The sequence below is a fragment of the Acanthopagrus latus genome, chromosome 16 (genome assembly GCF_904848185.1).
Source record: "Acanthopagrus latus isolate v.2019 chromosome 16, fAcaLat1.1, whole genome shotgun sequence".
Classification (NCBI taxonomy): domain Eukaryota; kingdom Metazoa; phylum Chordata; class Actinopteri; order Spariformes; family Sparidae; genus Acanthopagrus; species Acanthopagrus latus.
Window position 1 is genome coordinate 16,370,678 of NC_051054.1, and position 16,007 is coordinate 16,386,684.

Sequence of the window (16,007 nt, forward strand, 5' to 3'; positions counted from 1 at the left end):
GTGTGTAGTTTACGATCTCTTTTTATTATCTTCTATTCAAAACACAATTCAAAAACCATATTAAACGCTGCACCCCTTTCTCAGCCTTTATTTTCAGATTTTTGCAAATCATTTTTCTCTTTCCATTTACTAAAAAACGGGTTCTGTTAAACACTGATAACAGCAAATACAGCCGGTCATTGTGGGCTTAATTGAGATTTGTTTTTCTCATGTAATGTTTGTGGCAAGTGCTCATGAAGTGACAAATTATGATCCTAAATGTGGTACTGACGTTGCCTAACCTTGTAATTGGAGAATGTCTCTGCAAAGGTTACTACCCTATTAAACTGGCCTTGAGCTGTATGGCGTTCACAATAAAAGAAAATAGACGCATACAGAAAGCAATTTCAACAACTACAAAATCTGCCGTACAGCCATTTGCCGCTATTGCATGCATGCCATTGAGGTTACTGGCTTACTTGTACAGCTTTTTAAGAAGACAAGCGTAAATTTTGTGTTCTATTAAACACAAGGTCAGCTAGCAGATCTAGTTCTCTCTGCAAAGTGTACCTTCAATTAAGCAGACATTTCATAACTACTCACCAGCATCACACCCTCTTAATATATGCCAATAGCTTTCAATGCATGACTGAATCCTGAATCAGTTTATCTGCAAATTTTTATCTAATGAATAAACATACCATCACTGCAGAACAGGTTAAATGATGTGCTACTTTTAGATCATAATTTTGTTAATTCAAAGTTAAACATGTGAGGCGTCCAGGGAGGAAACGGGTGATGCGTTTTATGCCAGTGAAATGAGCAAAATGAATACAACAATACAACCTAATTAACTTTCAGACCCTTTGAAAACATGTCAGATTCAGTCAATTGAGCAAACTTACTTTCAGCGTCCTGCACATATTCAATTCAAAACAACACACAGGGAAAAAAAGAAGAAAGAAAAAAAAATCTTTCCTGGCACCTCACTGATGTTCAGCTGAGAGAGTCTTTTTGTTCCAGCGCACTTTATTAGAGCACAGACTTCAGTGGGCGATTTCATATGGAGCTCATTAATTGGACAGATAGCACAGATATATCTTGTGATTTGCCTGGCTTTTTAGCTGTTCTTTGCTGGTAACAGAATTCTGCGTCTTTTGTGGTATGTAGGCTCGATTCATGGCACTGAATATCAAAAAAATGAATCTATGAATAGAACCAAATACTTACAATGAGGCACTGTATATGAAATGCACAAAATATTGAGGCCACCTGTCATGCACCGTTACAACATAACTGTCGTCATTCAGTTTCACACACATTAAAAAAATAGCCACAAGATGTACACCTCTTTTCAGGAAGAAACGCAATTCAACATATTCATTACACTTATGTCCCAGTTGTATTACATTCTCAGTCTTTGATTCCTGAGAGTTAAGATGATATTTTACAGTAAAAAATACAATGTGACCTCTCAACAAGGCCTGATATTACAGACAAATCTAATCATGATTTATTATATATTTGTGAAATAATTCTACCCTTAAACTTTGTCCAGCATGATGTGTATATGTGCTGTATGTTTGACAATGTGTGTGTGCATGTGAGTAACATGAGGCTACATACCATAACTGTACTGGTTTGTGATTATAATTGCGCATGAGTGTGAATGATATCAGTTAACTTCCGAACAAAATAACAGTACAGTATTCCAGCTTCATCAAGGATTGTGCAAATGTCATTCCACAGTGTAATTTTCTTTTGCTTTGTAACTGTCCATCCAACAGCTCACATAGTAAACAGTATGTCCTTATAGTTATATGATAACTGGCAAGATGTACTTCACTCCACTCCAGAGTGACAATTAAGAGAGAGATCAAAATACAGTAAGTCAAGGAAAGGAAAGTTCCCATCATCCCTGCTCGGATTGTCGTGACCTTGTATAGATTAGGCCATCTTGTCCGTAGTCTATAACAGAGCTCCGAAAGACTCCCTTGAATTAGATGTGTCATCGAGTCTGATGAAATACACTGACTGAACAAGAACATTCATTAGTGTATCCAATGATTAAACACTGAAACAAGCACTACTGTTCTGGAAGATATTTCACATCAGTGGTGACAACAGCCTTTGAAAAGTTTATATTGTAAATGTTTTTGAAGCATGATTGTTCACATTGTCACCACTAGGGTTCATCACATTCTTGCAGTATGATGCAATCCTAGTATCCAAGTATGTTTTTTGCTGCTACGAATGCAGTTTTTTTCCTGGAATATTACTGAAGGGTTGTGTATGAGGAAGTCCTGGCTTTGAATGCCAATGATCACATGACATTTCAATTAGCACGCTGCTCTACAGTGCACTGGCAGCTACAAACCATGAACTATAAATATACTTTGAGCTACATTTTGTCTGCTGAGAATGAAGTATGAGCTCACAGAGTGAGTGATACATATGTGATTTCTGCACTGTTGTACTCGTATCTCCCGCTCCAGAGTTCCACACTGGCACTCCTGTGCAATGATTCGCGTCTCTCCCTCCTCTGCCACCTGTTCCACAGGAAGGCCTGCTCGCTTGGGGACCTTTCCAGGCTACCTGGGGTCTCTACTTCCATAAGATTCCCATGCTCCTGGGAAATAGTCATACACTCCAGTGTTTCTACAATCATTTCATCTGGCTCCATATGTGGCAGGTCTACTAAGGGGTCATCTTCAGGATCTGGTGGTGATGGATCTGTATCAGGTGGAAAAGGATCTAGGACTGGACTTGAAGATCCATCTGTCTCAGGTGGAAGACGATCTGGGCCTGGACTTAAAGGTGCATCGGTATTATGTAGAAAGAGATCTGGGACTGGACTTGAAGAGTCATCTGTATCAGGTGGAAGAGGGTCTGGGACTGGACTTGAAGGTTCATCTGTGTTGGGTGGAAGAGGATCTGGACCAGGACTTGAAGGTTCATCTGTGTCAGGTGGAAGAGGATCTGGGACAGGACTTGAGGGTCCATATGTGTCAGGTGGAAGAGGATCTGGGACAGGACTTGAGGGTCCATCTGTGTCAGGTGGAAGAGGATCTGGGACAGGACTTGAGGGTCCATCTGTGTCAGGTGGAAGAGGATCTGGGACTGGACTTGTAGGTCCAAAATCCATTTCCAGTGATGTATCGGGAGATATTGAACTAGCAGGTGATATTGTGACAGTGATTTGTGGAAATGGGACTTTATGTAATTCTGAGGTTACATCCTGAGGCATTTGAGCTAAGCGATATTCCACAGCTGGATCCAAACAGACAGATTCTGCTGATTGCAAAGGATCCAAGAGGCACAGCACAGTGTCAACAGTGGGCATAGGTGACATGGGTGAACTTGGACAATCTGAATGGTAGGCAGGTGGATCTAAATCCTCTGCAAAAGATGGGGAGTCAACACTCAGGTCAAATGGCTCTGGCTCAGGGTCCATGAACACTGAGTCAAGATCATCTTGATCTAATGAAGTCAGCATGACCAAGTCAAAGTGGACCAGATCAGCATGGTATATAGGGGTGTTATCAAGGGGTTCAGGAAGTGGCGGCCACTCTGAGTCTTGGGACTCTGGGTCAGTGATTAATTGAGTTTCTCCAGAAGTGGAACCAAAGGTTGAGACTGATGTAATTTGCTCTGGGAAAGGGTCGGAAAGATACTCTGGAAGGGTTATGATGGGCTCTGGATTTGTGTCACTGTCAGCTGGACTTGCAGGAGAGTCTGTGTCAAGGTACTCTGACACCACAATAGATGGACATCCAGTGTCAGTCTCTACAATACATGGTGTAACAGTATCAAGATCTAGTGTGGGTGCATCATAGACTGTGACGTGGCCTTGACCAGTGGGGTCAGATGAGGGCACCATGGGTAAATCTGATGGTTTTGGCTCAAATTCCATTGGATCTGCAGGATTGGGTTCGTCTATTAAAGAATATGGCAATGACACAGTATTATGGTCTTGAGACACTGGATCTGGTTTGTCCACAGTGACAGGATCTGGAGACTCTGAATCTGACATGACATCATAGTCATGTTCCTCTGGAGGGGACACAGTAACTACAGGTACTGGGTATGGTAGCTGTATCTTATCTCTTTCAATTAGTTCAGAGTCTGGAGATTTCATGTCAACAGGGTGAAATGGTTCAGTGTCTACATGGGACTCATTAGCTGGGTCTACATGTATTAGCTGTGGATTGATTAGCATTTCTTTTTCCACTGTCACTGAACCCTGAGGATTCGCAAGGGCGACCTCTGAAGAAACTGGCACTGTACCAGGAGTGGATACTGACTCAATCACAACCACATCCGCAGAACTCACAACTGCGTGATCTGGTAGCTCTGGTTCTGGATCTGGTTCTGTTGTAGAGGGCACAGCAGTCAAGTGAAATGTCTCTTGTTCAACTGTTTTAACAGAGCTCGGAAGTATTGGATCCAAAGAAAGTGGTATGGCACTCTCCACATACATTGACTGTGGACAGGCAAGAATGCTTGGGTCCATTGAGAGCTGTTTTGGCAGACTTCGGCGGGCTCCTTTCATTTCCTCCTTCTCCTCTGGACAATTGACAGCTGCATCTGCAGTGCTTTGCCGGACCAGGACTTTGCTTCTGGCCTGGGTCCCTACAGAAACTTTTGATACCTGGGGTTTCTTCTCCCTAGCTCCCCCTGTGCCTCTTTCTGTCGTAGCGCTTCCAAGTCCTCCTACCCCTACTCCTACTCCTACTCCTGCCCCTACCCCTACCCCTGTCCCTGACCTTGATCCTGTCCCTGCTCCTCTGCCTAAACCTATATCACCTCCAGCAGCCATGTTGCCACCTTGGGGAGACCAGGTGTTATAATGCTGCGTGAAAGTGTTGAAATTACTGTTGAAAGCACGAAGCTCTTTACAGAGGTCCCTCCGTAGATCAGCAAGCTCTCGACGCATGGCGGAGACCTCTTCCTTCCACTGCATGCTGATAGCTGCAGCTAACGTAGCTGACTCTTTGATACTGGCCTGGATGGCTTTTGGTGATGGTCGTTCTGGGCCACTAGATCTGGGGGATCTGAAGAGGCTTGGAGAAACAGGAGGTCCAGACAGTGGTTTGGCTTTAGCCCCCATGTTATCTTGGTATAGCCTGTCTCTTCTGATGGGGCAGCCCAGATCATCATGAGCCAAAGGGACCGTGTCTGCCAAATCCTCATGCTCACTGGCCTGGTCGGGTAAACAAGAGTCTTCCTGCACATAATTTCTGTCTGGAAGACAAATGTAAATATGTATCTGTAATATGGCCACAGGTGTGAGCAGCTGGAGAGAATGCGCTTTTTATTGCTACAAAGCAGTAACATCAAATCATGCACTGAATGCCATGAGTCAAAATAAGATAAAGGAGAAAGCTACAGCAACCAAGTGCCATCCCTAGGATTTTTGCCCAAATTCACTCTTCTGTATACCATCTGAGTACCATCTGTACTGAGAACTTTATATTCTAGAATTTTAAGAGAATTTTAATTTAATCCTTGATATGCCTATACAGTACAGTGTTGAAAGCCAGTGTAACACTGGGAAAGTTGTCCCATTTTGACTCATCTCCTTAAATGGCTTACACTGCCTTCTCAACTTTAATTTGTAGCATGCATTCTTGACATCTTTTCAATGCACAAAGCCAAAACTCTTATCTCCCGGAACACATCACAGAGAATGGACAAAATTTCTAATAAATGAGGTGTAAGAACAATCCTTGCATGCTTTTCTGCTTCCAGTTGAGGTAAAGAAATGTGTACTTTGTGCAATGAAAAGAGGCAAAGATGAGCGAAGCTTCCAAACCATTTCTCATCAATCAGGAAGTATAGTATGAACCCTATTGAAAATGTGAGGTCCAGTATGACAGATTGTTTTGAAGCACCAATTGCCCCATGTCCAAAATAGTGGAAAAATCCATCACATACCAAACTCTGTATCCTAAGAATGCAAAGAGATTTTAGTTTACTGAGAAAGCAGTGTAAGCAGACATTTATACTGTACGTATGAAGAAATTCTCATAAGCACATCTCCAGATGGCCACACCTCTAACTCTCCCTATTATAGTCCAACAGATATTGTTAGTTCATGAATCTACTGTGATTTGGAATCCACTCATACTTCTCTTCCGGACACTTTTCTTCTTTTCTTCCCACATTCTTCATCTGTACAAGGGTGTATCATTTCCTCTGTGAATCCAGCAATCATGGGAATTGTTCAAACCACCAGCAGCTTACAATTTATAATCAAGGCTCAGTATCAGAAAGAAATGCATGTGTCAGCTGAGTAGGGTTTAGATTTATTGTAAATAAACTTTGCATATGTGATATATGTGACTAACCAGTGTGACAGTTCAGTTACCAGGATTGATCATCCAGGGCTCAACATCTACTGTGCAAATCTGTAATGTGATCTCATCTCGTGAGATGAGCTTTGCAATGCGACAAAACAATTTCTGTGAGGTAGACAATGTGTGTGAAGTTGTAACTGGGGTTACAAGTAAACAATGCATGTTTTGCATATGGAAATTTCACAATCCCTTTGCCCCGTTCGCATTTAAGCTGTGAGTACGGTCACAAGTGTCACCGTGTGGCACCATAAAGAACGTCACATTTCCAAACTGGAATACTGGAAAAAGCAGTCATGTCCTTATTCTGACCCGATTTTTACTTCATACAATTTCTATTTGTGGTTTTCAATAGGGTTCATAGCTTTACTCTCTGATGCATCCAATGGATGAGCAGACGAAGCACTGTATCCAAAATACAGTGGGATGAACTAACACAGCTCACAAGTGGTCACTACAGTAATCATACGTCCATCAAAAACAATGGAAACATACAAGAGTGATTCATGCAAAGATATGAAGCTGTTGGACAGCACAACCAGTTTGCACTAACTGTTCTATATCCATCCATTAACACACTCTAATGCCAAATGTAAGCTTTTGGTGTCAATTTGTAGGTACAAACAAAAATACCACCATCGAGGATGTCACACATCGCATTGTGCAAATTGATTTTATTAATTGCCCTTACCTGTGGTCGACCTGATGGTGGAGGTAACAGTGGAGGCCATGGGGGGGATGCAGTCATCGTCTTGGGAGTAGCCAGCCTGGATGGCTCGCAGGTAGCTGTGACTCCGTGTGCGGAAGCAGCCAGGCAGGTCCAAGGCCTCCATGGCCTGTGATTCCACCTCACTGAAGACCGACTCACACACTGATTCAAACTGGCCATTTATTTCTGTTTCACTCACCTGCGAAAAACAAAAGTCATAAGCACTATTAAGCATGTGAGGTTATTTCTTTTTTTCATGTGGAGAAATAAATTAGTCAGCTGTTAAACCTGAAATTGTTTTCCCTGTCAATTGCCCTTAAAATGAGAATAAGACCTGCTGTTACAAGCAAGTGAACGTTCATATTTCAATAGGCAGAGAGATCAGTGAAAAATTTGTTTTTATAAGTATATTTTCATGAAATCCAAGATTCAAGAGTCATTGTGTTTATTGTCATGTACACAGTAAAGAAACATATTCTCAATTATGCAATGAAATTCTTCCTTTGCTGTCCACAGAATGCCAATAGCATAATAAAGAAATATATATATCTGAAATATACAATATACAAAGTAAAGCACTTTTAAAGTTTCACACTGTGAAATCAAGGTCATAAACAGTTTGATAGACTGGTCATTGATGTTGACAAGAACTACTTCTGTGTCCTGTTACACATGTCTATGATCTACCTTGTAAAGTCTTTGAAACTGACTTGTTAGGAATGGTTGTTTACTGAGTGGAGATTGTTTGCTTTATTGTCAACTAACAATGAAATGCTTTATAAAACATTTATTAAGCAATTGTAAAGTATTATATACATAAGTTATTGATTATCTACTAAGTATATAGACCTTTGTATGGTTGCTTAATCAATGGTTTATAAAGCATTTCATTATTTGTTGCAAGGTAATACAACTATCAAATGTTCGACATGTAATAATTAGTCACCTACTGAACTCTTACTCCAAACAAAGAGGGGGCAACACATCAAGAGAGATAACTGCTGCTATCTAGAGCTGCTATTAGCTCGTTAGCTCATTTAGCCGAGCATCAAGTGGTCTTGACTGGAAGCCTGGTGACCAGGGATGGTGTTGGTGTTTACACTGCTAGCACAGGAGGGGGGAACGGGATGGAGGCAGCTGGTTAGCATGCTAACTTTAGTGGATATCTCAACGAAGTACATACAGTCATTTTATACCTTGAAAATGTATTTCTTTACAGCCTGTTGCAAATCTTTTTAGTACATTTTTAATGTTTTTAACTAACATTATTACATATTGCACATTTAACCAATGTTATGACATACTGCACAATAATAACTAAATTATTATCTAAAAACGCACCATTTATTAATGATGGTTAACCCTAAATGTCCCCCAATAATGCAGACTCACCTGGCTCACTTGGCTAACACAGCTAGCCTGACTGAGGGTGCTGACGGCCCGCATATAGCTCTGGTTCCTGGAGCGAAACTTGGGAGAGTTGTAGTTGGCGGAAGGATCCAGGGCAATGCTTGGGTGCATGTCCCTGTGGGCTTGCAAGTGGTAGCTCTGACTGAACGGAGAAAGAGAAAGAGAAGCAGGCAGGGAGTGAGACCACAGCCATGGCGATCATTTCTTCAGCAAGTCAATTAACGCAATTTAACTAATAAACACACAGTTTGACTAGTGGCTACAGGTGTGACATGATGACAAGAACAATTAGGTGTCATTAAGAGCAGTTGGCCTCCTCTGGGAAAGTTGAACTGGAGAGGAAGACTGGTTATGACATTGTCTCTCCTCCACTACGCCGATGTGTTCACCAGTGTCCTTAAAAAGGCGGTTCGATTTCTGTTCTGCTGAAACATCCAATCAATGCTTGGAAATGAGGGAAATGCAAATCAGGAGCTAGTTAGTGAGCAAGCACTTCAGAGAGCACCCCGGTGTCAGCCAGGTCAATTAAATGTGCTTCCCCAGCAGTGCGAGAGAGAGACGTTCAGAAAGCCAAGTCTGCTTTGAAATCTGCTGGAGAGACTGAGAGAAAAACACAGGAGAAGAAAGGTGCTTGAAGTAAACTAAAGACTACTATGTGAGTCACATTAGAATACCAAAATGATGCTCCTTCTGCCAGATCTATTTCTAATGACAGCCAGGGATGAGTAAGCAGTTTCTGGGCTTTTTATAGAGATAAACGCCGGTGTTTGGCAGCGGGGAAAATGCCAGTGTGATTAAAAGTCGCCCAATCCGTCTTGTCACGCTGTAGCAAAGCTGTGTGTATTTGCAAAATAATGTCAACCTTCTAAACACTGTACTGCAGACACATCCCGCGATCAAGTGTGCATGAAGTTTTAAAAGCAAAAAAGCCAGAAATGGGACAGCGTCTCAAATTAGATCATTTTCAGTATTGCAGAAACAAATATATATACCACAGTCCTGGTGTAAACAGTGAATCAAATCATATCTATATTGTGATTAATAGTGCCTTATGCTTTTGCCAGATTGCCCCAGGTGACCACTCATTGACTGGTCTTGAGCGTATGCACTGTGAGGCGTCCATATTGGGTATGTCAGCAGGGCAGCGAGCCAGCTGGCTGCGATGTCTGACCACTGCAACATGGCAGCAACAGAGAGGAAAGGGGAGGGGGAGGAGCTGAGCCTGTATTCACCTCAAGTCTGCAGCAAAATTGGTGATGTAGTTACGCATGTCACTGTTGATTTTATCCAGGCGGTAAGAGCTGTGGGTAGAAAAGAAAACAGAGTTACTGAGTCCCACAAGTGGGAGTTGGCTGGATGTGACGTCACAAGGCACAAGTCCAATAGAAATGGCTCCGTATGGCAATTTTTTTTCACAGTATGGTGAACTGAATGTTTGCTTGGTTAGTTTTCACCAAAGTGCTGCAAACATTAGGGTGATACAAGATGACCAGCATGGCCCCCGAGCTGATGATAGAAGCGGGAAGATGTTACATTTGGTTGGCAGACAGCATGGCCTTGTCAAGGCAAAGGCTTATAAATGAAACGACGTAATGATGAGGAAGGTCTTATGAGTTTTGTTGCACACACACACACACACGCGCGCGCGCGCGCACACACACACACACACACACACACACACACACACACACACACACACACACACACACACACCGGCACTGAGGAAAAATCATAGATAAAGCACTTGACGATGAAATGCCGCACAGAAAAAACAATTACACTACATCATAGCACACATTCTTTCCCTGTGCGGCTAATTAGATTTGGTTAATTGAACCAAATGAGAATAAAAAAAACAAAAAATACCCTACCTAACATCCCTTTCCTGAGCAATGAAACTTAGTGGGGCTTTTTAGCTGACAAAATCAGATATAAGTGCAGTGGCTGAGGCAATACAGAGGCATACTTCATCCATCCCTGCCTTTAGAGATGTCTTTTATCGTCACTTGAGTGAAGGGAGGCTGTTTTGAGAATGTGTTGGCCCTTAATCAAATCATGCCAGAGCAAATTTCCCTTTAATGTCTCTGATTGGTGCTAATGCACTTCCATTGTTGGCCAATATAAAGGCAAGGGAAGATGAGAATCTCACATTTCCTGTCATTCACTCTGACAGCGAAAGTACTCTTCCCAGCCGTGACAAAAGCTGTCGTGTCGTGCTAATTTCTGAGAAGAAAGGTTCAAAGTGAGGCATTTGATTGAATAGTACAGGAACAAGGACAAGGACAATACTAAAGAATCAAAAAAGATTGCTGCATGAGAAGACTTCTCAGGAAGGATTAATGTAAAACAAACTTGAAAACAGCCATGCACTGACAGCATTGAAGGCATCCTCAACGTACTTTTAAGGTGATTCATAGAGATCAAGTTATTAAATATCTCCCCAGTTCTGATCTAACTGATACTTTAGCAGCATCTACACTAAGCTTGTGACTAGCTGCCATTGTCATTTCAAAGGAGTGGTCGCTTCTGTCGTGGGGCAACACATCTAAACCACGCACATAGCTGCCAGATGTTTCTCATAGGATGCTGATTGGTTCTAACACTGTGTTCGGCCATAAGGCCATAGCCTGAAGACAAGCAAGGTAATGGCAGATGGGGAACTTGTGCTAAAAACAAACATTCTCCATGCAGTGTTGTGTATCAAAGGCTTTTTCAGGTCTGGCTATAGTCTAGAGCAGGGGATGCCAGCAGGGTGCCCGGGGGCGCCTGGTTGCCTGCAGTGAGCATAAGAGTTGCCTGCAGGGCACATTAAAGCTGGACTGTGTCCTAATACATGTAAGCTATCAAATGTATATCTATGTTTCTCTAACATTTACTTTACTTGTGTGGGACCGAGTATATTTGGCAACCCATTTAAAGCATTTTATACTTGCCCTTCCATCTAATGCCAATCACACATGACCTGCAGACAGAGAGACTATCTCTGGTATGGGACCTCTCCTATTTAATGCAGGCCTACTTACACCATTGTTTTGTACAAACTTGTAATTTCGGTGCACATCGGTTGTGTGACTGACCTCTGGTGAAATGAGAAAAAGATCACAATTTGCATTGTGAATTCTGATTACGATTTAATAGACTGTGCCAGTATCATTCTGGGTCAGATATATGTCCAGTCCAGAATGTGGATGATGTCAGATAATGTTTACTTCCTTGACATGCATAATGTACTGCAAAGGCCTGTGACAAATAATGATTTCATCCCAATAGTTCCTAATGGGTTGGTAAATAAGAGGAACCCTACAAACAGAATTATATGAAAAGTATTATATATATATATATATATATATATATATATATATATATATATATATATATATATATATATATATATATATATATATATATATATATATATATATATATATATATATATACACACTATGTTTTTATGATATGTGTTCCATTCACAGTAGAGGCAAAACAGTGCTGAGAAGTCTCACCAACAGAAAAGCGGACTAACTATGCATAACACGTCCTGCGCTGCCACAGATCAATGCATTGGAATTCTGCTCTGACCTTGAGATCTGAGGGAAAACGCTCATACACCCAATGCTATCTGAATGAGTAATTACATTATGTTGAATCAGGAACTATTGAATGCTCTGCCAGCGTTAACGCTGATTAATTATGGTGCTTCAAGAAGCTAATCATGGATGAGGGGCAAACAAATGTGATTTATTTTATGAACTGCCAGAAATGGATGGGATTGATTGGCTTGTGGTGTTCAGACACCAGGCCACCGTCTTTTAAGAAGACGGTGAGCTGCCGAAAGTGGAGCTTAATTATTGGTATTCATCAGAGTATGTGTGTGCAACCTGCTATCATATGTGACATACCGTAACTGATTGATTCAGTGACTCATTATGCTAATGGCTAACAGTCAAATCTGCAACATGTCTTTCAGGTCCCATCATCATTAATGCATTCTTTAAACATCTTTGGCAGGTCCTACTACGCCACAAAAAGCTGATTCATATTCAATTAATCATAGCTGTCGCCTCTTGAGCACACAGGATGTGCAGGACCCTAGGGTGAAGTCGTAATAGAAGGGTGACTGGGGGTTCTAAATGGTTATTAATTAAAACAATCATTGACATCTAACTTTCTGTCTAGTGCACAGGCCGCACTGGCTCAGTGGGCCCATGACTATGATGTATTCTTTATTGGTGAGATGAACAAAGAGGCGCTCCTGTCAACCACAAGAGCGATGGAGAGCGCAAAAGAGGGAAAGATGGAGGGAGGTGACACAACCTGACAGCCTGTTCTCACTTTAACGAGATTTGCTTCGGGGAGCCGCTGCTGTCAAATTTGCGTTTGGCCCATCTGAATGCCCCCGCGGGACATCAGATTGGTACAAGAGCAAGGAGGATACCCAACCAATGGCATGTCTGTCTTGAATCCAATCCAATTCCATCCCAACAAGCCCAATGAAGCATAATAGTATGAGAGCTCTCATGTCAGGTGGCACTCCGCATCAGTGGCGCCTCTCATGTGCGGACTTGTAACAGAGGCAGATATGGATCACAGCGGGATGGAGCCAAGAATATGAAAAAAAAAAAAAAAAAAAAAAGAGAATAGGCACAAATCTGTGCAAATGATGAGGGACACATTTAAAGTGGCACTGGATGGGACTTTTATCTAAATGCTGTCCAAATTGAATCCTCTTCAGGTCGATACAAAAGTCAAGAATATCTTTTTGTCGGGATTTAAAATGTTGGAGTGTAGAACAATTGTTGTCAGCGACACTGAGTGTTTCCAATTTTTGCACAAAAGCTGGATCCCCCTCCAGTCGGTTTTCTGTCCCTTTGGTATCCTTGTTATGAAATGATCACAGAGCAGCCTTGTTTGCAAACATGACTGTGTTAAAATTGTCACTTCTGGCTGTGACTTGGAAGCTGATACTGCACTTAGAAAAATACTCTAATCTACAAAAACACAAAAGTATAAACATGAATGTTCACTCAGCATCTTGTCTATCCACTATGCCACTTTGATCTGGATGATCAGAAAACTGCAGGCTTTGCACATAACATGTATGGACACTGGTAGGGTTGACGTACAGTTGGTAAGTCTTGCCAATGCACTGTTTGCAATATTGGGGAGTATTTGAGTTTGAAAATTGACAGATTGGATATTGTTTTTTTTAGTTTACGACACAAACAGACATTGATAATCCAAAGCCAAAAACGGCTGTTGATCATATTAAAATTAAACTGCCATTACCCAGGAGGCAATGTGAAAAGCTATCACATTTCCCCGCCTCATCACTTATGTTCTGTTTTAGTAAAATTGCCTTTGCATCAGCCCAGGTGTCTGTAACATGGCTAATAGATGCAACAGAAAGTAAAAGTAAGCAAGTGGGTAAGACTGAAGAGTCAGTACAAGTAAAAATAGTACATAGTGTTTTCTGTAACAAAGCAACCAACCACAGAGTATGCAATCTGTTTCCTGTTTACACCCAGTGTATGGGCAAAAATCATTTCTAAAATAAAGCTTACATGCCTGTCTGGAAGGAGTTTGTTTTTGTTTTGAAAGCCCATTCCCAAAAATACCCATGTATGTGTGGACTAGACCTGATATTTTTATTATCTGTACACATACTGTAGGGTCAAAAAGTACGAGAGGAGGAACTAAAGTGCTATTATTTGTTTCCAGCGCAATATTGTTCATTCAATCATGCTCAGATAGGATGATCATAAGGTTTTGTAAGAACTTGTGGAGTCCATGCCAGGTCGAGTGCATGCTGTCATTAAAGAGGAAGAAGGAAATAACAACTACCCAGATATTCTGAATTATCAATTCATGTGTATTAGTCGTATATCCAAATTTTCATTTAAACTGTTAAGCTTATATTATTGTTTGTAATAAAAAATACTATGAAAATTGAAATAAATTAAAAGTAATAAAAAACAATCAAAGACAAGTTTTATGTGTCCTTTTCCACTCAACCTCACCAGTGCTCCTCTTATGTTGCTGTAATTCTACATTTTCTACATGGAGTTCGACAAAACGTGATCTTATCTCTTAAATGAGCTTTAATAAAGAGCTGTGACCAACATGTTTGTATCACAGTAAGGGTTAGGACATTTTATAGTTAAAACACGTGTCAGTACTCACTATGTAATGGAAACACTGCTTCTGATTTACCTAACACACACCTTTTACACCTTCAACTCCGTACTGCAATTGGTCAACACATACAGCAATATCAATTTATATCTGTGTTTAGCGATGCATTGACTCGGCTGATTTATTGGTAAACTGCTACACCAAAGCAGTCTCACATTAATGCAATAAGCAAAAAATGCACCTCTTTTTAAATCTGAGAGGAAAGGTACCACATTAAGGCCTTCTTAGAGTGAGGTCAGGACTCCGTAAATATCCACAATGGTGCTGCTTTCATCAATGGACTCAGGCCGGCCACACAGCCTGAGCCCCGGTGGTCAACACAGTCTTTTCAGCAGAGCCCTGCAGACTCTGGGTCTAACCACTGAGAGAGCCATTATTCAGAGGGGCCTTGGAGTACAATAACTGCAACTGATAGCCCTTCCTGCTGTTGCATCCTCATAAATCATTCACTGTTTACAGCTATTCAAAATGGATAGTCAGGGGAATCTTTGCAAGATGTGGAGAAAGGAGCATACCTCACTATGGCTGCCTCATACATTACTTCGTACCCTGATAGAGCTGTTAAAAAGGCCAATGATGGCATCCTCCATGACAGATATCATTATGTTTCTGCCTAATCACAATCAATAGCACTGGAGTCATCATTATCTATCCTCGGGGGTGAAAATCTGGCTAATTATGTAAGCATGACGGTAAAAGCCGAATGTCTCTGCTCCCCTTCCTCCTGCTCTCGTCATCCTGCAGGGAGATGTCACAAACACGGCCGGAAAAATTGTTTTTTTTCAATTCCGTTTGCATGTCCTCTCGTACGTGGCCGTCATCAGGGTCATCTTGACAGTGGCGATGCCTGTGAGTGGTGTTCTGTGGGTGTTGCCCGCTGCGGTTTCTGAGCTTCCAGGGGAAAAGAGCTGTTCTGTGCGAGAGAGTAGCAATTTAAAAACCTCTGCTGAATGGCAATAAGCGCGGGGTCGGCGGTGTGAAGAGTGAGAGGAGGATATGACAATAAAAGCGAGGGGACCGTCCCTGTTAGTCAGCATGTGCATCACTGCCTCTTACTGTGACTGTCTGACATTACGCAGCGCAGTTATGCGTCTGTCACAGGCCGCACTCTGCGCTGAGGTCAGGCACAAGGTCGTCTTTGCATAATGTCTTTCAGTTTGTGTCGGATGGTTTGCCTTCGGGTTCGCGCGGGCCAGAAGCAAAACAGACACGGGACCATAAACAGTTTTTCCAGCGCAGTCCAGCAAACGAAAAACGGGCGACAGACACCGCGTGCAGGGGAAAAGTAATGGGATGTGCTCACATTGCGCTCCAACAGACGGAGAAACAGCATCCTCAAACGTAGCTGTGTGAATATCATC

General features: G+C 41.8%; 1 protein-coding gene across 4 annotated transcripts in view; it reads right to left on the bottom strand.

Annotated features, from left to right (window-relative positions):
- Positions 1-16,007, bottom strand: part of dlgap2a (discs, large (Drosophila) homolog-associated protein 2a) — a 174,405-nt gene that overhangs the window by 20,663 nt on the left and 137,735 nt on the right. For all 4 annotated transcript variants that reach the window (XM_037071440.1, XM_037071444.1, XM_037071443.1 and 1 more), the window contains 3 exons: positions 9,687-9,755; positions 8,437-8,596; positions 7,027-7,243 (listed from right to left, as the gene is read on the bottom strand). In XM_037071440.1, the coding sequence (XP_036927335.1) occupies positions 7,027-7,243; positions 8,437-8,596; positions 9,687-9,755 (446 nt within the window). The remainder of the gene's footprint in view (positions 1-7,026; positions 7,244-8,436; positions 8,597-9,686; positions 9,756-16,007) is intronic.